The sequence below is a fragment of the Apodemus sylvaticus genome, chromosome 18 (assembly GCF_947179515.1).
Source record: "Apodemus sylvaticus chromosome 18, mApoSyl1.1, whole genome shotgun sequence".
Lineage (NCBI taxonomy): Eukaryota > Metazoa > Chordata > Mammalia > Rodentia > Muridae > Apodemus > Apodemus sylvaticus.
In genome coordinates, this window is record NC_067489.1 from 70,291,952 (window position 1) to 70,313,143 (window position 21,192).

The window sequence follows — 21,192 nt, forward strand, 5'->3', positions numbered from 1 at the left end:
GCCAGGCTCAGTCTGGGCTAGGACTCAAGAAACCGAGGACCTGAGTGAGAAAATCTGTGGAGGGGAGGGCCTTGGAGGGGGGACGGCCACAGTGGGGGAGGAGCCCCGAGGAGGGAGGTTAGGGTGAGGTTTGCAGCAGAGCCTGGCCTGGAAGCTTCTGGGAGAGAAAGGGAGTCTTGAGAGGGAGAAAGGTGGCATTTTCAGAAGAGGATTTGGGGTGTCCATGTGTCTAGGAGCCGGGAAGGCTGTCTTGGAGAAGTGGGTGTCAGATCAGGGGGAGGGGGAGGGTGTCCGGGGGGGGGGGGGGGAAGGCTGTGTCAGAGAGGGGGAGGGGAGGAGGCCAGGAACCTGGGAGTGTAGATCAGGGGTTCCAGGAAGTGGTGTCTGGGGAGTAGGAGTGGAGGGTGCGGTCATGCTAGTGCAACTGCTCCGTGTGTGTGTGTGTGTGTGTGTGTGTTCCCCATCACGTCCCCAGTCACTGCCGCGTCACATCCCGCCACCTCCCAGTGCTGGGGTCAGCGGCGGAAGTTCCTGGTCTGCTCAGCTATTTATAGCGCAGCACCGAGGCCGCTAGTGATTCAGGTTCTGGCACCTTTCACGGCCTCAGTTTCCCTGCCTGGGCGGAGGCGGAGCTGCCCCTCCTTTTGACCCCTTGTCACCCGCACTATTTTTAGTGCAGGCACCCTTGAATACTTGGATCCATTTTCTGATTAAAGACGATTGTGTAGGGGAGGCTTGTCCAGGTCCATAGGGCAGGCTGGGAGACCTGGCCACTAGGGAAGCGTCTGGAGGACACAGGGCGTACTAAGCCAGGTCACCAGACCTTCAGGGAGCCATGGTTGACAACAGGAGCGATGCTGGCTGCTGTAGACTGGGCACTGGGGGTGGGACGGGGGGGGGCACAGGAGTGGGTGGGGACACAAAGCCGGGACTGTCACCCTCCATCGCACAGTAACATGAAGGAGACAGGAGGCAGCACAGGCAGCAGGGGCCAGGTCCCTGTTGCTGGACAGTATCAGCTGTAGGGCAGGTGGGGACTGCGATTTGCAAAGGATTCTGGGAATGGAGGAAGGAAACAGACCATGGAGGTCAGGCACCTCACAGAAGGACCCTGGCCCAACCTTCTTCCCCAGCCCACAGCCAGCCAGGGAGGGAGTCCTCTGCTCTGCCCAGTTGTGTAGCAAGTGGATGAACCTGTCTGGGCTCAGTTTTCCTCATCTGTAGAGCGGGGTTGTTATGATGGGTGGGCAGGTTCAACTCTGGTGCTATTCAAGTTTCAAGACAAATTTATACCCACACCCAACACAGTCTCTCTCTCTCTCTCTCTCTCTCTCTCTCTCTCTCTGTCTCTGTCTCTGTCTCCCCTTCTTTGTTCATCCTGGTCATGAAATATTAATGAAACCTTTAAGACCTGTTCTTGCCATCTTAGCAATCTAGAGGTTAAGGCAGGAAGATGAGTTCAAAGCCAGCCTCTGCTCCCCAGTGAGGTCAGGAAATGGTGGTGGGTAGGAGATGGGGCCGAGGGAGTTCAGCCTTTTTCAACTCACACCCCCCCACCTCGTAGTTGTTGTTTGATTGTGTTTGTGGATTTCTTTTTCTTTTTCTTTTTTTCTTTCTTTGGAGACAGGGTTTCTCCCCATAATCCTGACTGTCCTGGAACTCACTCTGTAGACCAGGCTGGCCTCAAACTCACAGAGATCCACCCGCCTCTGCCTCCCAAGTGCTGGGATTAAGGTGTGCACCACTAAAATATACCTTTTTTTTTTTTTTAAATGCAGGAAGGAGCTGGGAGCTGCTATACAAAAACTAAAGCCTGAGTACAGAGTCCCTAAACAGCCAGACTAGATGTCCCCTGTAGCCCCGCTCTCAGGAAGCAGGGACAGATGGACCCGGGCTCCCTGGTCAGCCATCTGTGTGCCCAGTTTCAGTAAGAGAGTCTTTCTCAACAGAGTGGGTGAGGCCTCGGCAGACTTCTTAGCAGAGGCTTGCCACCAAGCCCAATGACCTAGGCATCTGGGATCTGCATAGTGGAGAGGGAGCAGACACCCCAAAAATGCTTTTTTGACCTCCACATACTCACACCCGTGGCTTCGTGGAAAGTCAGGTGAGATCACAGGTCTCAGATGGAGGTAGTGAATCTGACTGTGAGCAAGTGTGTTTCAGGAGGTGTGGTCAAGTGTGTGCCTGTGTCGGGGTGGGCAGGGATCTTTCTCCCTACATTTTCCTCTGTATGTGTGACAGGGCTCATTTAGCCCAGGCTGGCCCTAACCCTGAATCCCTGCCTCTGCCTCCCACGTTCTGAGATGACTGACTGTGCCTACTGGTTTGATGTATGCTGGGGAAGAAGGCCAGGCCTTTGTACATCCTGGGCAGCACTGCAGGGACTGAGCTTATAAGCACCATACGAACTGGGCTGCAAGCACTGTAGCGACTGAGCTGCGAGCACTGTAGCGACTGAGCTGCGAGCACTGTAGCGACTGAGCTGCGAGCACTGTAGCGACTGAGCTGCGAGCACTGTAGGGAGCACTAAGCGCACTAAGTCTCAGCTCCCGCTTGTCTGTCTATGTGTAGATACTAAACGTTCCTTAGTATACTGAGTGCACGGCCTAGATCAGCGTCTGCACCACGGAAGTTTCCATTGCAGAGGAGCCTGGAGCCCCCATATACCCAATGACAGCCCTAGCTATAAGGGTCCGTGGGGAGGGTCGTACGGAGGGAGGGTCGTGGGTGGTTGGCATGAGGGCATTCCCTGACTGTGAGGGTGAATTCAGGTCCTCTGGACACCTCCAGGCCCAGCTTTACCAGCCCAGCGCCCCTCTCAGTCCCCACCTGCACCTCCCTGCCTGTTTCCTCTCCCCAGAGCCCTACCCTTCATCCCCTGCTCTGCCCACTGTAGTATCCACGGAATTCAGCACACAAGTCTCCTGGGCTTGGCTTTCTGGAAGCCTCCTTTCTGAGGCTGCCCGCCGTCCTCCACCCCCGCAGCCGAGCCTCCGGTTTGCGTCAGAGTTGGGGTGACGCCCCCCCCAGGAGGCAGGGTGGGAGGACACGGGGTGCAGGGAGCTCCGGAGGTGAGGATCCCCTTCACGTTCAGCTCCGCTTACTTTCCAGGCCTGCAGGCCGCGCCTACCCAGTAACCCTGGACTGGAACCTTTGAGGCACAGGGTCAGAGGAAAGAGTTCCTGCTCCTTTAAGAACATCCGCGTCCAACAGACTGGAGCGGAGCACCGCGGGGCGCTGGCGGGCTGGGCCGGCTTTGTGAATGGAGCGGCGAGCAGAGGGGGAGGGGGAGGTGGGAAGGAGGGGGAGGGGCAGAGGGGGCGGGGCCATCTAGGGCCACGCAGCCGCGGAGCTCAAATCCGCACACCCGCCGCCCAGATCTCCCGTCGCCTGGGTTCTGAGGGGGTTGGAGACTCGCCCTCTTCCCTATACAGCTTCCTGAAGGTGGGAAGGGGAAAGGGAATAGGGGTTCACCCCCACCCCACAGACCCGGAGCTCGCAACGGGATCGGCACGCACTGCTGCATGGCCAGTCGGTCGCCAAGGTCTCCCGCAGCAGTCACCTCGCAGCCGTGCCTAGCCCCACCCGGAGCTTCGAGGGGTGCAGGGGTCACACCTCTCTCGAGATTCCCTCCCTACCTCCCTCCAAACGCGGAGCGTGGGCCTAGGCGTGGGCCTCGGTGCAGATGGCGTTTTGGCCCCAAAATAGCTGCCCCCCATCTCCTTCCCTCCCTCCAGCCCTAGGGGTGAGGCGGAGAGGGAGCCGCGAGCTTCCGCGGAGCCTGCTGCACTGCTCGGGGCAGGCACACTGGAGATCGGAGAGGTTGTCCCGACGCCCAGTCCGGGCCCGTTACCCCCAAACCCCCTACCCTCGCGCGCACGCTCCGCCGTCTCCTCGGCCCCAACCGGAACCTATAAAGCGTCTACACAGGCGCCCCGAGCCCCGCATCCACCCGTGTGAGTGACAGGCAGGACACCTAGGGCTGATCGAGCGCGCCCTGAAGCGCGCACCGGGGGTCCCCTCTGCTGTGCAGCCCGGCTCGGCTCATCCGCGCACACCCCGCACCTTGCCCGCGTCCACACAGCTCCTACCTCCCACGCACAGCAGAGACATGACTCCAGGCGGCCAGAGCGCGGCGGGCACACCGCGGGGCTCAGGGCTTATGCCGGGGCCCGGCCGCCGGCCATGTCGCTTCAGCACCGGGGACGCGGACAGCTCCTGACGCGGTCTGACGCCGCGGCGCGGGCGGAGCCAGAGACGCGTGACGGGGCGGGGCCGCGAGGGCGCCTTAAAGGGCCGCGGGGAGCCAAGGCCAGGTTGCCTCGCTCCAAAGCCCTTTGCTCGCTGGCTCAGCCTCGATGGGTCTTTCTGTCCATGCGCCGCCTGCCTGGGTCTCCTCCATGTTTCTAGTTCCCTCTCCGAGCCACTTAACCTATGCTCTTATTTTACGTTCTCCTGGGTAACAGAACTAACTGCTGTCAATTCCCCATCTTCACTGCCACAGGAAGCTGTCCCTGATTTCCCAGTACTGAATCATATTTGTTTCGTTTTTAATTTTCGTTTGTTTATTTGTTTTTGTTCTTTGTTTGTTTTGTTTGTTTTTTTTTTAGAGACAGGGTTTCTCTGTGTAGCCCTGGCTGTCCTGGAACTCACTCTATAGACCAGGCTGACCTCGAACTCAGAAATCCGCCTGCCTCTGCCTCCCAAGTGCTGGGCCTAAAGGCGTGCGCCACCACAGCCGGCTTGTGTTTTTGTTTTTTTAATCCGGGTACTGACACTTGTGAGACAAGTGTTCTACCTTCCGCGTGTGAGGCCCATTTTGTAACTTTATTTCTTGCAGGTTTGTGAGTCTGTGGCCATCCTGGTCTGCATAGCGAGATTCTGTCTCTAAAAACCAAAACAAACAAAAACTGACGTTTGTTGGGTCTGGAGAGCTGGCCAGCGGCTAAGAGCACTCGCTGGTCTCCCAGAGACCCCAGCCTTGCCCTCCTTGCACCCACACAGCCACTCCTAGCCATCCGCAGACATGGAAAAGCACGTGTGCACGGAAGATAAAGTAAATCTAACAGTTTGTATAAATTCCATTGTCTGTGTGTAGGAGTGAGGCACACGCGTCCCACGGTGCCCGTGGAGGCCAGACAGCAACTTTACAGACTTTCTCTTTCCCCAATGTGGGTTCCAGGAATAGAACTCAAGTCCTCAGGCCTGGCAGGACCTCGTGCAGAGCCTTTACTGATTTTCTTCCAGGTGTGTCATGTGTCTGAGTGTGTGTAAGAGAGAGAGAGTTTCTATGTGCTGTGAGTGCACGTGAGTGTGTTTGTGTGTGTCCATGAGTCTATGTGTGTGACACTGTTTGTCTGTATGTGTCTGTGTGAGTGTGTTTGTACTTGTGAGTGTGTCTGTGTGTATATGAGTGTGTCTGCGTGTGTATTTGTATGTATCTATGTCTGAGTGTATGTTTGTGTTTCTGTGTGTCTGAGTGTGTGTTTGTGTGTCTGTGTTTCTGTGTCTGTGTCTGTGTGTGTCTATGTCTGAGTGTGTGTTTGTGTGTCTGTGCCTGTCTATGTCTGAGTGTATGTTTGTGTGTCTGTGTCTGTGTGTGTCTATGTCTGAGTGTGTGTTTGTGTGTCTGAGTGTCTGTCTATGTCTGAGTGTGTGTTTGTGTGTCTGAGTGTCTGTGTCTGTGTGTATCTATGTCTGAGTGTGTGTTTGTGTGTCTGAGTGTCTGTGTGTATGTCTGAATGTGTGTTTGTGTGTCTGAGTGTCTGTGTCTGTGTGTGTCTATGTCTGAGTGTGTGTTTGTGTGTCTCTGTGTCTGAGTGTCTGTGTTTGTCTATGTCTGAGTCTGTGTGTGTTTGTGTGTCTGTGTGTGTCTATGTCTGAGTGTGTGTTTGTGTTTTTGAGTGTCTGTGTGTGTCTATGTCTGAGTGTGTGTTTGTGTGTCTGAGTGTCTGTGTCTGTGTGTGTCTATGTCTGTGTGTGTCTATGTCTGAGTGTGTGTCTGAGTGTCTGTGTCTGTGTGTGTCTATGTCCGAGTACATGTGTCATGTATCTGCTGTGGCTGTTCAGCTTGTGTGTCTGTGTGCCACCTCAGTGCTTGGTGCCCACACAGGCCAGGAGAGGGTGTCAGGTCACCGGCACAGGAGCGCAGGTAGCGGTGAGCCACCTTGTGGGTGGCAGGAACCAAACTCAGGTCCTCTGGAGGAGCCAGAGCCCCTGACAGCTGAGATACTCCATTCCCCTGCCACGCCCCCTCCTTTTGCAGAGTCTCCTTCACGTCTTGCTCACATGCACGACTGATTATGTGTTGGTGTAAATTCTAGACTCCGCCTCAGTGTGGAGGCCCGGGGACCGCTGCAGACAGCTAAGCCTCCTATCTCTTCCTTCAGCTTCCAGAGCAGCAGGGCCACATGCCCGCCGCAGCTGCACTCCCGCCGCAGCTGCACTCCCGCCGGAGCCGCAGCCTGAGCTCCTTCCTTTTGTGTGCTTGGGTCCTGATTTCAGTGCTGCCATGCTCACTGCCCTCCGCCCAGCCCACTGTGCTCCTCCTATTGGGCCTCCCCCACTTGGGAGGCAGAGGCAGGCAGATTTCTGAGTTCCAGGCCAGCCTGGTCTACAGAGTGAGTTCCAGGGCAGCCAGGGCTACACAGAGAAACCCTGTCTCGAAAAAAACCAAATCCAAAAACAAACAACAACAAAAAAGAAAATCCATATGTTGCCAGGTTGACCTCCAGCAGCCTCTGTCCCATAAAGAGGCGGAGACCTCCTGGAGTGCGGGGCAGTTGGGACCTGAGCCTCACTCAGGCCTTGCCCCCAAATCCTCTGGGACTGGCTGGATGCAGCTCAGGGGCGGACCCTGTGCTATCCTAGTCTTCTATTGCTGTGAGGAGACCTTGACCAAGGAAACTCTTACAAAAGAAAACATTTAATTGGGGCTGGCTTGCAGTTTCAAAGGTTGAGTCCATTATCACCATGGTGCCCGGGCAGACCTAAGATTTCCACATCTGGACTGACTGGCCGGCAGCAAGAAGACAGAAACTCTGAGCCTGACTTAAACTTCTGAAAGTACAAAGCCCACCCCAGTGACACGGTTCCTCCAACAAGACCTCACCTCCGGATGGTGCGTCTTCCTGGAGGGGCGATAGGGGCCATTCTTATTCAAACCCCTACACAACCTGCCTAGGATACCCCTGTGTGTGTGTGTGTGTGTGTGTGTGTACACGGGTTGCACTGCAGTGTCCTAGGTTCCAATCCCATATCTCCCAACGCTTGGTGCCTCCGTTTTTGCCATCTGCAAAAGAGGGATGTCAACAAACGGGTCTTGTGTTTTTGAAACAGCTCATTTGAGGCCACACCTACAAACTCGGGAATCCTAAGGGCTCCAGTTCCTAAAAGCACCTGTTTCACTTTTTAAAAATTTAATTAGCTGTCAGCAGCAAGGCAGAGGTGACTCCAGGGTGGAGTGGAGGGTGACAGTCTGCGGGCTCCCTAGTGTCCCCTTGCTTCCCCCCAGTTTAATTCTCTTATTTTCTGCCTCTTCTTTCTCACAAATGTTGCCATGTTCTGTAGTCTTTGAACTTTCTGTAACAGAACCCAACAGCTACCTTTTTCTTCTTTTCTTTAAAAATGTTTCATTTATTTTGTAAGACAATGTTTGAGTGTGTAGCCTGAACTGGTCTGAAACTTACTATATGGACCAGGCTTGGCTCAGACTGGCAGCAATCCTCCTGCCGTGGCCTCCTGAGGGTGGGATTGTCACACATGTGCTACCCTGCCTAGCAATGGCTGTGTCGGTGTCTCCTTCATGTCCTATATGGCTAAGGACAGAGAAGGACGCCTTCTGTCTTGCTGTGTCACTCTGCACCTTCTTCCTCGAGACAGGGTCTCCCACTGCCTGGTGGCCAGGAAGACCCAGCCACGCCCTGCCTCCATCCAGCTGTTTTACATGGTGGTAACTGGGATGAAATCTCAGGTACTGGTGCTTCTACAAATGTTCCACCCCTGAGCCACGCCCCCAGCCCCTCACTGGGGGATTCTAGGCAGGGGCTCCACCCCTGAGCCACGCCCCCAGCCCTTCACTGGGGGATTCTAGGCAGGGGCTCCACCCCTGAGCCACGCCCCCAGCCTCTCACTGGGGGATTCTAGGCAGGGCTCCACCCCCGAGCCACGCCCCTAGCCCTTATTGGGGAATTCTAAGCAGGGCTCCACCCCTGGGACACGCCCCCAGCCCCTCACTGGGGGATTCTAGGCAGGGGCTCCACCCCTGGGCCACGCCCCCAGTCCCTCCCTGGGGGATTCTAGGCAGGCCCTGAGCCATGCCCCCAGTCCCTCATTAGGGGATTCTAGACAGGGTTCCACCTCTGAGCCACATCCCCAGCCCCTCACTGGGGGATTCTAGGCAGGGCTCCACCCCTGAGCTACACCCCCAGTCCCTCACTGGAGGATTCTAGACAGGGCTCCACCCCTGAGCCACGCCTCCAGCCCCCTCACTGGAGGATTCTAGGGGCTCCACCAATGAGGTGTTTGACACATCTTGGTTTGTTCTGTCAATCTTCTGCCTCATCCTCTGCATTACACCTGCTGTCTCTTCACGTTTCCATTCCTGACATCTGCTTCCTCACTTCATCTTCTCCCAGACATAATGGCGGCCCAAGAGGCCTAACCTGCTGGTGTGGTATTTAAGGAGTTGTTGATGCTCTGGGTCTGAGGCACCAGGAGAGACATCTGAGAACAGAACTTGGCGTGCTCTAGGGAAGTAAAGCTGCACAGTTCTGTCCCCGGGTCACTCTTAGTTCTGCCCCAGGCAGCAGGCCCACTGGCGACAGATGTAAAGGAGACACCGGGGTGCAGGCCACAAGTGGGTCCTCGGCCTATCAGGAGCCCGAGGATGACAGCAGAGCCGGGGTGGAGGACTGGAGGAGCGGCTCCGCCATCACCATGAGGCCCCTGCGTTCTTTTCAGAATCCTTCACGCTGTGCTTGCGGGTCCCAGTAATGGCTCTCAGCCAGTCTGCGCGACGACAGGCTACCCTCCTCAGTCGTCCCAGCTCGCAGCCGTTGAGCAGCAGGGGAGGCGGGAGCTCTCAGCATGCAGTGGGCTTCCCAGGAGAAGGCCCCTCTGTCCAGCAGGACTGGCGGCCCGGAGGTTTGGGGTTTTCCGCCCGTAGTTTTTAACATTACTCAGAGTGTCTTTTAGGAGGTTAAAGGTTGGGGCCGGGGTAGGAACTGAAGCCTGCAGTGTGCTGGCCGCAGCAGGTCCCGGCCGGCCCGGGCAGGCTCGGGTGGCCCCAAGGACACTAATGGACAGGAGCCTGGGGCGGGGAGTGCCCCGTGAAACCAAGTCCCCAGAAGGGAGGCCCGCGGGACAGGTTTCTAGTCTCCCACCGCCCCCAGGGCTTCCCGCCCCGCCCCGCCCCCAGGGCACCCTGACTTTCCGTAAATGACGGCGGCCAGGAAGCTCAGGGGGCCGCACAGGAAGGAGCAGGGACTTTCCTGTCGCAGCCCCGGCTGTTCCCCGCCTCGGCGCGGCTGCAGGTAGGAGCGCGGGCCCGGGTGCAGGGCGTGGGGATGCGGGCGCGGGCGCGGGGACGCGGGGCGCTGCCTAAACCCCCGCACTAGCGGCTCAGCAGCGCGCATGCGCCACGGGCTCCCTGCCCCCACCCTCCGGTCGTAAAGGGCCTGAACTTTCTATTTGGTCTAATCTCATATTTCTTTAATATTCGTATCTGCTTTGTTCTTTTATGTCTTACATTTTGACATTGGTTCTCTGTCCATAAGCCCTGCTGGCCTAGAAGTCACTATGTAGCCCCGAACTCACAGCAATCCTCCTGCAGCCTTCCCAGGAGCAACAAAAATTGGGGAAGACAATGTTGATAGTTTTATTTTTGTATACTTCTATAACATTTTAATCTGTTTTATTCTGCATGAGTGTGCTCTGCGTACGTTCGGAGGTCAGAGGACGGCTTGCAGGAGTGGGCTCTATCCTTCCACCATGTGGGTCCTGGGGACCAGGCTTCACCGCCTAAGCCATCCTGGCCGCCTTTGTTTCTTTGGGTCTCAGCTTGAATGATAGTTGTGGACCACCAGCTCTGGTAATAGGTTAATGACGTCTTCAGTTCTCTATTGAGACAGGATTTTTTTGTGTAGCCCTGAAACTCACTCTGTAGACCAGGTTGGCTTCGAACTCACAGAGCCTCATCTGCCTCTGACTCGCGTGTGCTGGGATTAAATGCCGAGCCACATTTTTTTTTTTTAAAATACAGTCTCATGCAGCCCAGGCTGGCCTTGGACTTCTAATCTTCTGCCTCCATCTCTGGAGTTTTCTGGTACCAAGTGCGCCCACCATGCCTACTTTTGTTGTCTTATTCTGGGAGGGACACACGCAGCGGTCAGAGGGCAACTTCACGCAGTCGGCGCTCCCTTTCCACGCGTGAGCTCTGGAGGAGCGACTCAGGCCTTCGGACTCGGTTACGAGCCTCCTTCCTGGCTTTGAGGACTGTGGTCTGGGCCGCTGAGGGGCTATTTCCTGCCTTTTCTCGCGGCCCGGGCCCCGCCCTTTGACCTCAGCAGCTCTGAAGGGTGGGAGGTGTATTTTCACTTCGGCCACTGCAGGGAACCTCCCTGCTGTGAGGACCCACGCGGAGAGTAGGTGTTGGGCGTGGGTGGCTGGGGACGGACCAGAAAGGGTTAGGAGACAACACAGGCCGCTGACCGCCTGTCCCCAGACTCCTGTGCGGGGCATCACAGACGCTTCTGGTTCCAGCCTAGATGATCCTCTGAATTTTAGACTCGAAGGGAACCAGACGCTCTCCCAGCCCCGCTGTACACCTCTGCTTTCCGTTCAGGCCTGTTTCTGTATCTGCCATCAATTGCTCATGCCTGGCTGCTAGGCTAGGATGCGGAGGCTTGTGGATCAATTGGTGATGTCTGCCAGGGTGCAGAACCGGTCACCTAGTCCCCAGCTGTCTGTCACCTGGGGGCATGTGGCTTTTCTTCCCTCTTTCAGCCACCCCGTTCTCTGTCTCTCCAGGTTATGCCCATGCCTCCTCCGAGTGAGGAGACACCGCTGATCCCTCAGCGCTCTTGCAGTCTCTCGTCCTCAGAGGCAGGAGCGCTGCACGTGCTCCTTCCTCCCCCGGGACCTGGGCCTCCCCAGCGGCTATCCTTCTCTTTTGGGGACTACTTGGCCGAGGATCTCTGTGTGCGGGCTGCCAAGGCCTGTGGTGAGTGGGTCCCTAGCTGACCAGGCCGTTTAGTAGGGCTGAGCAGCATCTATTGAGAAAAGGCTTGCTGGAGTTTTGAGGGGTGTGTAGGAGTTTGGTAAGGGAGGATCATGGGCTCATGGGCTCAGCCTGTGTTGTCACACTGGTGACTTGACTTGGGTGAACTGACGGGCCATCCCTTCAGGTATCCTGCCTGTGTATCATTCGCTCTTCGCTCTGGCCACTGAGGACTTGTCTTGCTGGTTCCCCCCAAGCCACATCTTCTCCACAGAGGACGTGGACACTCAGGTCTTGGTCTACAGGCTACGGTAGGAAGGGAGCCCCTCTATTTGCCTTCAGGGTATTCAGTCTATAGTAGAGGCTCTTGAGACCAGAGAGGTTGGGCTGTTTGCTTTAGGCCACACAGCACTTCAGTGACTCAACTTGGGCTCTGGGAAGCCAGAGCTGAATGGGCCGCCCCATTCTGCAACCCACAGCTTTTATTTCCCTGACTGGTTTGGGCTGGAGACATGTCACCGCTTTGGGCTTCGCAAAGAACTGACCAGCCCCATCCTTGACTTACGCGTTTTAGAACATCTCTTTGCTCAGGTCGGTATGCTTCGGTGGGGAAGACTCAAACCAGGGATGGGGGACCCCAAGGCAGCCACATCCCAGTTCCCAGAACAGACCCTCACCTAAGCACCCTCCTGTGGCCCACCCAGCACCGCAGTGACCTGGTGAGTGGGCGCCTCCCAGTGGGCCTTAGCCTGAAGGACCAGGGAGAGTTCCTGAGCCTGGCCGTGCTGGACCTCGCCCAGATGGCGCGTGAGCAGGCCCAGCGGCCAGGAGAGCTGCTGAAGACCTTCAGGTGAGGGCCCCAGGCCACCTCTCCGTGGTCTCCTTCGGCTGAGGATCTAGGGCCCTATCGGTTTCCCTTACCGAACTCCTACACATGCCTCGACTGGCATAGCCACCCTCTCCGTCAGCCTGCCCCTGCCGAAAGGTCCCTCATGTCTGTCTCGTGTGTCCTTCGGGCCCCCTCACCACCCTAAGCTCGGCGTGCCCCCCACCCACAGCTACAAAGCCTGTCTACCGCCCAGCCTGCGGGATGTGATCCAGGGCCAGAACTTCGTGACGCGCAGGCGCATCCGCAGGACCGTGGTCCAGGCGCTGCGCAGGGTGGTCGCCTGCCAGGCCGACCGCTACGCGCTCATGGCCAAGTACATTCTGGACCTGGAGCGGCTACATCCTGCGGCCACCACCGAAACCTTCCGCGTGGGGCTCCCGGGCGCTCAGGAGGAGCCAGGGCTCCTGCGTGTGGCGGGGGGCAATGGCATCGCCTGGAGCTCCGGAGACCAGAAGGTGGGGGATCGGGCCTTGAGGAGCGGGTTCTGCGGGGCGGCGAGGCGCTTAGTAAAGAAGGCAGTGGGAGGATCCAGTGCGCAAAGAGGCCAGTCGGGCCGATTAGAGGCGGGTCCGGGAGGCGGAGCCACCCAGGGGCTGGACCTGGGGGCGTGGCCAGAAGGGTGGGACTAAATAGTGGGCGAGGCCGGACGGGGGGGGGGGGGGGGGCGGGGATAGTCTGGACCGAGTCGGTGGGCGTGTCCTGACCAGGCCGCTGCGAGTCTCCCCCACTCCTCCCCGAGCCCCCGCCCCCTCGTAAGTGGAGGTGGGAAGGAGGAAGAACAGGAGGCCGTGCTGGGTCAGGTCTGTGACGCCCGGCTTCTGCCCGTCCTTCTTCCTCAGCTTTTCCAGACCTTCTGTGACTTTCCCGAAATCGTGGATGTTAGCATCAAGCAGGCCCCACGCGTGGGTCCGGCAGGGGAGCACCGGCTGGTCACCGTCACCAGGATGGACGGTCACATCCTGGTGGGTCTTGGCACCCGTTGTTCTGGTGCTGACCCCGGGTGGGCTCCGATGTTACTGAAGAGAGTTCTTCCGCGCAGGAAGCGGAGTTCCCGGGGCTGCCCGAGGCGCTCTCCTTCGTGGCCCTCGTGGATGGGTACTTCCGCCTGACCTGCGACTCCAGGCATTTCTTCTGCAAGGAGGTGGCACCGCCGCGGCTGCTGGAGGAGGAGGCGGAGCTGTGCCATGGACCCATCACGTGAGGAGCTGCTTGGGGTCCCAGGAGCTGGGCTGGGCAGCCGGGACTGCCTGGGCTGGACCTGGCTGCTGTCTTGGTGCAGGTTAGACTTTGCCATCCACAAGCTGAAGGCCGCTGGCTCCCTCCCGGGCTCCTACGTTCTCCGCCGCAGCCCGCAGGACTATGACAGCTTTCTTCTTACCGCCTGTGTGCAGGTTGGTTCACTGCTGGTGCCAGGATGGCTTCCTGGAGGAGGTGACACCTGGGCTGGGACAGAAAGAGGAGTTTCTAGTTTTCCTTGAAGAGCACTGGCTTGTAATCCTAGAATTTAAGAGACTGGGGCAGGATCAAGTTTACAGGCCAACCTGGGCTAGACAGAGAAATTATGCATCAAAAAAATGTGGTGGGAGAGTTGGCTCATGGAGGAAAAGGTTTTCCCACCATGCCTGAGGATGCTGATTTCATCCATGGCATCCACAGGAAAGGACAGAACTGACACCCGTAAATTGCGTCTGACCTCCACATGTGCCCGGTGGCTTCCATCTTCACAGAAAGTTCACACATGAGTGAATGTTATCTTAAGATCTCAAAAAAACTCACGCAGCATATTCCCCGCGGGGAGGGCAGGGCAGCATCCGCTCAGGTTGGAGAGAGGGCTGGGGAGCGTTGCTCCACCCCTGACTCAGATGGAGGTCCTCTCTGCAGACCCCTCTTGGCCCCGACTACAAGGGCTGCCTCATCCGCCAGGACCCCAATGGGGCTTTCTCCCTGGTGGGCCTCGGCCAGTCACACAGAAGCCTGCGGGAGCTGCTGGCAGCCTGCTGGCATTCTGGGCTTCGAGTGGACGGCACTGCCCTGAACCTCACCTCGTGCTGCACTCCCCGACCCAAGGGTGAGTCGGCCCCTCCCCCAGCAGCCCAGCAGCGCCTGGGTGGCAGCGAGAACCAAGGCCCGCAGCGATTTTTGGCACAGTCTTCAAACACCGAGTCGGTTGTTTTCAGTTGGTCGCTCACTTCTTCCCGTGGGTGAATGTCACTGAGGCGAACCCCTGCTGGGACACGTCTCCCCACTGTGGTGACCTGGCTGACACAGACCATGGCGGACTGGAGGGAACCCAGTTCGTTCAAATCAGTCCCAAGTCTGCATCTCAGGAGCGACTTCTGGGGGGGGTGCCCCAGGCTGAGGAAATCTCTGACCTCTGACCTCTGCTTTCTTGTCATCCAGAAAAGTCCAATTTGATCGTGGTGCGAAGGGGCTGCACCCCCGCGCCTGCCCCCGGCCGCTCCCCATCCTGCTGTGCGCTCACACAGCTGAGCTTTCACACAATCCCAGCGGACAGCCTGGAGTGGGTGAGGATCCTCAGGGTGCAAACCAGGGCCTGGGCCCTTCCTGGAGGATATGGTGGAAGCCACCTTTCAACTGTCCCCGCCTGGGTGTGTCTCCCCTCCCCCCGCAGCTCGAGAACCTGGGCCACGGCTCTTTTACCAAGATCTTCCGTGGCCGCAGGCGGGAGGTTGTGGATGGCGACACACATGACACGGAAGTCCTCCTGAAGGTCATGGACTCCAGACACCGGAACTGCATGGAGGTGGGGTGGGGACCAGAGAAGGCATGCAGAATTGCACGGAGCTGGGACCTGGCAGGAGGCTGCTGGAACCTAGAAGCTCAAGACCAGATTGGGGGGACATAGTGGGACTCTTAACAAACCAAAGTAGAGAGAGTGTAGCTACGCTGAGCTTGGTTGTAAAACACAGCATGAGGAGGCTGGAGAGGACCGTGATGTGTGTGTGTGTGTGTGTGTGTGTGCGCGCGCATGTGTGTGTGAGTGTGCGTGTGTGCGCGCATGCATGTGCAAGAGCGCATGTGCGCATGTGTGAGTACATGTGCATGTGTGTGCGTGTGTGTGTGCGCGCGCGCGCGTGTGTGCATGTGTGCGCGCATGCATGTGCAAGAGTGCATGTGCGCATGTGTGAGTACATGTGCGTGTGTGTGTGTGCGTGTGTGCGTGTGCGCGCGCATGCATGTGCAAGAGTGCATGTGCGCATGTGTGAGTACATGTGCGTGTGTGCATGCGTGCGTGTACATGCAGATGCCATGTCCAACTGATGGTGAACATGACATCTGCAAAGCCGAGGGCAGGACCAAGGGAGAGTGAGAGTTCAGCTCTTCTCCAAGCCCATCAGCATGAGAGACTTGAGGCAGCTCCTAGTGGGACTTCTGACCCACGGTGGACCCCACTGGGAACTGATGGGAGGAATCCGCACATCTTTTGCTCTCCCCTCCTCCCAGTCCTTTCTGGAAGCCGCAAGCTTGATGAGCCAAGTGTCCTTTCCGCACCTGGTGTTGCTGCACGGCGTCTGCATGGCTGGAGACAGTGAGCCCCACGCCGCACCCCGCTGCAGCCCTGGCCTCTCCTCTACCCTGCTCCACCCGCATGCCTCTGACACCCTTAAGATCTCCACCCCATATGCACCCACCTCACAGCCCAGGCCCCACAGCCGTTCCCACCCCGCCAGCCAGTTGCTATGCAACACCGCCCCCTGCGGCGACGCCCCCTGAATCTTGGCTGTGTCTACTCAGTTAAGCTGATAGGAAACAGAAGTCCAGCTGTGCTAGGAGCAGAGGGCAGATGGGGCAGGCCCCGCTGAGCACCCTGTCACCTGTATCGCCACCACCCCACTTCCCCCTGTCCCCAGGTATCATGGTGCAGGAATTTGTGTACCTAGGAGCAATTGACACGTACCTGCGCAAGCGTGGCCACCTGGTGCCAGCCAGCTGGAAACTACAGGTGACCAAGCAGCTGGCCTATGCCCTTAACTACTTGGTGAGTGTCCCTGTGTCCATAGAGAGGCTTCCTCTGCCGATGGGGAAATGAGAGTAGGTTCTGTAGTTTGGATAGGAGTTTGGTAAGGACACAGGCAAACATTCCAGAATGAGGGAACTAGATGTGAGCAGGCTCAGAGAGCTGGAAAGCACCAAGGGAGGGCACTGTGAACCCGTGGGTATCTAGGGGAGCAGTGCGTGAGGAGGCCAGGCTGTGAGGGGCAGGGCGTAGAGATGGAAACTGGTGCGAAGAGGGGGTGTCTTGAATGTGGGATGTGAGGCTTTAACTGTCCCTAAAGCTGTGGGAAAGTAGAGAAAGGGGCATGGTGGTTAAGAGTGGGTGTGGTCAGTGTTGGGAGAGGTTAGGGTTAAAAGAGCCTACAGTGATGGCCAAGACCTGTTCTGTCTGGGCAGCATCAGAGAGGCTTTGAAGGATGCAGAAGAGTTTGCTTAATAGTATTCATTCATCAAACGCTCACCCACACTTCCCTGTACCTGTAACACTTAGGAGGACAAAGGCCTTCCTCATGGTAATGTCTCAGCCCGGAAGGTGCTCCTGGCTCGCGAGGGGGGTGATGGGAACCCACCTTTCATCAAGCTGAGTGACCCTGGTGTCAGTCCAACTGTCCTGAGCCTGGAAAGTAAGCACAGGCTAGCCTCACCCACCCGACTGTACCCTGTGACTTCTGTGGCAGCAGCCACACGTGGTCTCACAGGGCCTGCGCTGGCAAAGGGGGCACTTTGTGCAGAAGGTGGCCATGACCTTTCTCCTCCCACGTCCTGCAGTGCTCGCCGACAGGATACCCTGGGTGGCCCCCGAGTGTCTCCAGGAAGCCCAGACGCTCGGCGTGGAGGCCGACAAGTGGGGCTTTGGCGCCACCACGTGGGAGGTGTTCAGCGGGGGTCCCGCGCACATCACCTCGCTGGAACCCGCCAAAGTCAGAACCGGTGGTGTCGGCCTTCTGGGCCCGGTGTGGGGAGGGGGTGTCGTGAGGGCGGGGTTAAACCACGTGGTGGGCGTCTCAACACCGAACTGAACCCTCGTCCCTCAGAAGCTGAAATTCTACGAGGACCGGGGACAGCTGCCTGCCCTCAAATGGACAGAGCTGGCGGGGCTTGTGGCACAGTGCATGGCGTACGACCCCGGCCGGCGCCCCTCCTTCCGAGCTATTCTCAGAGACCTCAACGGCCTCATCACATCAGGTGCGGGGGTGGGTGGGGCGCGGAGAGCCCCGAGCTGAGTCCAGGAAGTTCGCTGCTTCCAGCAGTCAGCGCGAGCTAAGACAGCTGCTACAACAGGCCTGTGCCTAAGACCCAATCTGCATTTGTTTTGCAATGTAGCCCAGGCTGGTGTTTTACAGTGTAGCCCAGGATAGCTTCTCAGACTGCATTTCTCCTTGCCTCACGGTCCCGGGTGCTGGGATCTGGTTTTATTTTGTTATTCTTAAATTGTGGCTGGGCGGTGGTGGCGCGCGCCTGTAATCCCAGCACTTGGGAGGCAGAGGCAGGCGGATTTCTGAGTTCGAGGCCAGCCTGGTCTACAGCGTGAGTTCCAGGACAGCCAGGGCTACACAGAGAAACCCTGTCTCGATAAAAACCAAATTAAAAATTTTTTTGTCGGCAGGATGTTTTCTTCTGAAGTTATCCAGGTCAGAGGCTGGCATCACTGCATAGCTCTGTCCCCCGAGTCCCCTTTGTGTCTGTAGCCGTTGGGGGCTTTGCCCAGACTGCTCCCCACGAAGTACCCGTGGGGCTCATAACGCACGGAAAGGGCAAGGTCCAGGTGGCGTTCACACACCACTTCGGTTTGGGGTTGAGGCAGAGAAAGATACCCGACTTCCTCATGTGATCCCCGCCCTAGATTACGAGCTCCTCTCAGACCCCACACCTGGCAGCCCGAGCCCCCGAGATGAGCTGTGCGGTGGCGCCCAGCTCTACGCCTGCCAGGACCCTGCCATCTTCGAGGAGCGACACCTTAAGTACATCTCCCTGCTGGGCAAGGTGAGTGGGCGGGGCGTTAACTGACCTGTCAGAGGGCGGTGGGTGGGTCAGGCGGACACTGCCCTCTCATCCTCCCACAGGGCAACTTTGGCAGCGTGGAGCTGTGTCGCTACGACCCTCTGGGGGACAATACGGGACCCCTGGTGGCAGTGAAGCAGCTACAGCACAGCGGGCCAGACCAGCAGAGGGACTTCCAGCGGGAGATTCAGATTCTCAAGGCTCTGCATAGCGACTTCATCGTCAAGTACCGAGGCGTCAGCTATGGGCCTGGTGAGCGGCGGCAGTATCTCGGGAACGGGTTCGAGTCCCGCTTCTACCCTTTCCCGGTTGGGCCGTGTTGAACAAGGCCGTTAACTCCCATAGCTGGACTTGAACGAATCAGTGCACCCGGTAGCAGGTGCTCGAGAGCTACCATCGCTGTCCGCAGGTCGCCAGAGCCTGCGCCTGGTCATGGAGTACCTGCCCAGTGGCTGCCTGCGGGACTTCCTGCAGCGCCACGGCGCGCGCCTGCACGCAGACCGCCTACTGCTGTTCGCTTGGCAGATCTGCAAGGTGCGAGCAGCGCGGAGATCGGGATGGGGATTGTGGGGTCCGGGCCCCCGGGCCCACGTGCTGTCACGGCTCACTGCAGGGCATGGAGTACCTGGGCGCGCGCCGCTGTGTGCACCGGGACCTGGCTGCGCGCAACATTCTGGTGGAGAGCGAGGCGCATGTGAAGATCGCCGACTTCGGCCTCGCTAAGCTGCTGCCGCTCGGAAAGGACTACTACGTGGTCCGCGAGCCCGGCCAAAGCCCCATCTTTTGGTACAAGACTCCAGACGTCACGCCCACTGAGCCCCAACTCCTGCACTCTACAGCCTCAAACCGGTCCAGACCCAGCTCCACCTCGCTAGCCCTGCCCTCGCAGAGGCCCCGCCCACAGCAGTCAGCCCCGTAGCCACGCTCCACGAAGGCGTGGCCACAACTCTACAGATGCACCCCGCCCATTCCACAGAGAGCTACTCCACCCAGTTTAGCCACGCCCCTCATTGGTCTGGCTCGGTCCGGGACCACAGTCAGCCAGGCCATTCCCAGGTCTCCTCTGGCCCCGCCCCTCCGCACGACCCCGCCTTTCACGATCTAACGGGTCCGCCCCTCTCAGCGCCACGCACTTCTGTACACCTTACTCGTCCTTCTCCGCTCTCCTGTCGCAGGCTACCCCCCTTATGAAACTTATGCCTATCTGCCCAGGCACTTTCCCAGCTGCCCATCATCCAATGCTGACCCACCCAAAGCCAGGTCCCTACCACTTAGAGTCCTTCTCTAGCCTGGCCACGCCCACAGGTCGCCAGACAGCCTTCTGAGGGCGGTGCTACTAGGTAGCCTCCTGACCACGCCCCTTCCTTAGCCCCAGACTGACCACACCTCACACTGACACACCCTCCCCAGGCCTCTGATTCACACCCTGCCACACCCTTCTCTGAGCACGCCTCTATCCCCCGCTCTCAGGTACGCCCCGGAGTCCCTATCCGACAACATCTTCTCCCGCCAGTCCGACGTGTGGAGCTTCGGAGTGGTGCTGTACGAACTCTTCACCTACTGCGACCGGAGCTGCAGCCCGTCCGCTGTGCGTCGCCTGCCCCACCCCTCCCGCAGTGCCCTCCTGACCTCAGCCCTTCCCCGCGACGCCAGCCCCATCCTGACCCTAACAGCCCCGCCCTAACGTGCCCTGCCCCGCAGGAGTTCCTGCGCATGATGGGGCCTGAGCGCGAAGGACCCCCGCTCTGCCGCCTCCTGGAGCTGCTGGCAGAGGGCCGCCGCCTCCCACCACCCCCCACCTGCCCCGCCGAGGTGACTCGAGTTTCTCAGTCTCAGTTCTTGATTGACAGCAGCGGTTCTGACTGGAAAAGCCTTCCAGGAGGAGGAAGGCTCAGCCTCCTCGAGGGCTTCAGAAACGCGCTCTCCACTTTTGTTGCGGCAAGGTCTTGCATTGTAGCCTCGCCTGGCCTAGAACTCGACATCCTCCTGCCTCAGTCTCTCCTGGACAGAGAAGACAAATGCATGTGCCACCACAGCCGCTCCCAACTCCACATTTCAATTTTTCTTTTATTATTTACTTATCTATGACTGAGATATTGAATTGAAGCCAGGGCCTTCCACATGCTAGGCAAGCATGCAGCCTATGTCATAATCATTTTAGAGGGGGTCGCAGGCCCCAGGCGTGAACGGGCCTCTGGGAGGAGCCGGGAGAGACCATTCCCAGCAGGAGACATGGCTGTGGGTGGGGTGGGGTAAGAGAAGCAGATTGTGGCCAGGTGGGGCATGTGTGGCGGTCACCCTAGCCACCTGCCGGCCAGGGCAGGAGGGCTGCCACAGGCAGACTTAGCTTCTGATCAGAGATCCGTAGGGAGCCAAGGAGACCTGTGGAGCCGAGTGGGGTGACTAAGAATGCGCGCCATTAAACTGAGTGGAAGCCACGCCTCTCAGCTCAGGCCCCGCCCACCCCGTTCCCACCCGCAGGTTCAGGAGCTTATGCAGCTGTGCTGGGCGCCCAGCCCGCAGGACCGGCCAGCCTTCGGCACCCTGAGCCCCCAGCTGGACGCGCTCTGGCGCGGAAGCCCCGGATAGCAGCCAGGGGTGAGCGTGAGCTTGGTTCCTATGATCGGGCTGTGCGACCTTAGGCAGGACGCTGTCCCTCTCTGGGCCCCAGCACCCCCTTATCCCCTCTGGCCACCCCTTCCCATTATTCTTTCCTCCCAGAATAGGGATATTAAATATGTGAGCCCAGGCTCTGCGCGGTTGTCGTCACCTCTGGAAATGCTTTACTGGCACGTCCGTCCGCCTTCTGCAGAACTCACAATCCCAGGTCCCAACATCACCCTAGACTTGGCCATAAACCCACCAAGACCCCCAAACCCTCTCTTGACCACAGGTCTGTGCCCAGTCCCTTGCTCCCCTGCCCGTGGGCTTCTAGGGGCTGTGAAAGCCTCCGCCTGGCCTCCTGACAGATTGGGTTCTGGGAGTATTTGTTGAATGAATAAATGAATTCAATAGAAAAGATGGTTTGTGACTGGAGTTGGGGGTGCTGGCTTACACGGTGTGGTTT

At 58.3% G+C, this 21,192-nt stretch overlaps 1 protein-coding gene across 4 annotated transcripts in view; it reads left to right on the forward strand.

The window, feature by feature from the left end:
* Jak3 (Janus kinase 3) overlaps window positions 1–21,144 on the forward strand; it is a 21,293-nt gene extending 149 nt beyond the window's left edge. The window contains exons 1-25 of one of the 4 annotated variants that reach the window (XM_052162718.1): window positions 1–44; window positions 11,029–11,221; window positions 11,406–11,529; window positions 11,698–11,809; window positions 11,923–12,068; window positions 12,277–12,562; window positions 12,947–13,069; window positions 13,147–13,304; window positions 13,387–13,498; window positions 13,989–14,175; window positions 14,508–14,632; window positions 14,740–14,871; window positions 15,573–15,657; window positions 15,980–16,107; window positions 16,615–16,747; window positions 16,893–17,044; window positions 17,159–17,309; window positions 17,968–18,107; window positions 18,188–18,377; window positions 18,535–18,659; window positions 18,739–18,911; window positions 19,596–19,713; window positions 19,827–19,937; window positions 20,607–20,723; window positions 20,847–21,144. The exon at window positions 1–44 is cut by the window's left edge and continues 149 nt beyond it. In XM_052162718.1, the coding sequence (XP_052018678.1) occupies window positions 11,032–11,221; window positions 11,406–11,529; window positions 11,698–11,809; window positions 11,923–12,068; window positions 12,277–12,562; window positions 12,947–13,069; window positions 13,147–13,304; window positions 13,387–13,498; window positions 13,989–14,175; window positions 14,508–14,632; window positions 14,740–14,871; window positions 15,573–15,657; window positions 15,980–16,107; window positions 16,615–16,747; window positions 16,893–17,044; window positions 17,159–17,309; window positions 17,968–18,107; window positions 18,188–18,377; window positions 18,535–18,659; window positions 18,739–18,911; window positions 19,596–19,713; window positions 19,827–19,937; window positions 20,607–20,714 (3,309 nt within the window). In that variant the 5' untranslated portion in view covers window positions 1–44; window positions 11,029–11,031 and the 3' untranslated portion in view covers window positions 20,715–20,723; window positions 20,847–21,144. Of the gene's footprint in view, window positions 45–9,182; window positions 9,534–10,137; window positions 10,644–11,028; window positions 11,222–11,405; window positions 11,530–11,697; window positions 11,810–11,922; window positions 12,069–12,276; window positions 12,563–12,946; window positions 13,070–13,146; window positions 13,305–13,386; window positions 13,499–13,988; window positions 14,176–14,507; window positions 14,633–14,739; window positions 14,872–15,572; window positions 15,658–15,979; window positions 16,108–16,614; window positions 16,748–16,892; window positions 17,045–17,158; window positions 17,310–17,967; window positions 18,108–18,187; window positions 18,378–18,470; window positions 18,660–18,738; window positions 18,912–19,595; window positions 19,714–19,826; window positions 19,938–20,606; window positions 20,724–20,846 lie in introns of those variants that run through there. The other 3 variants (XM_052162717.1, XM_052162719.1, XR_007974235.1) reach the window with 3 other exon arrangements.
* The last annotated feature ends 48 nt before the right edge of the window (window positions 21,145–21,192 follow it).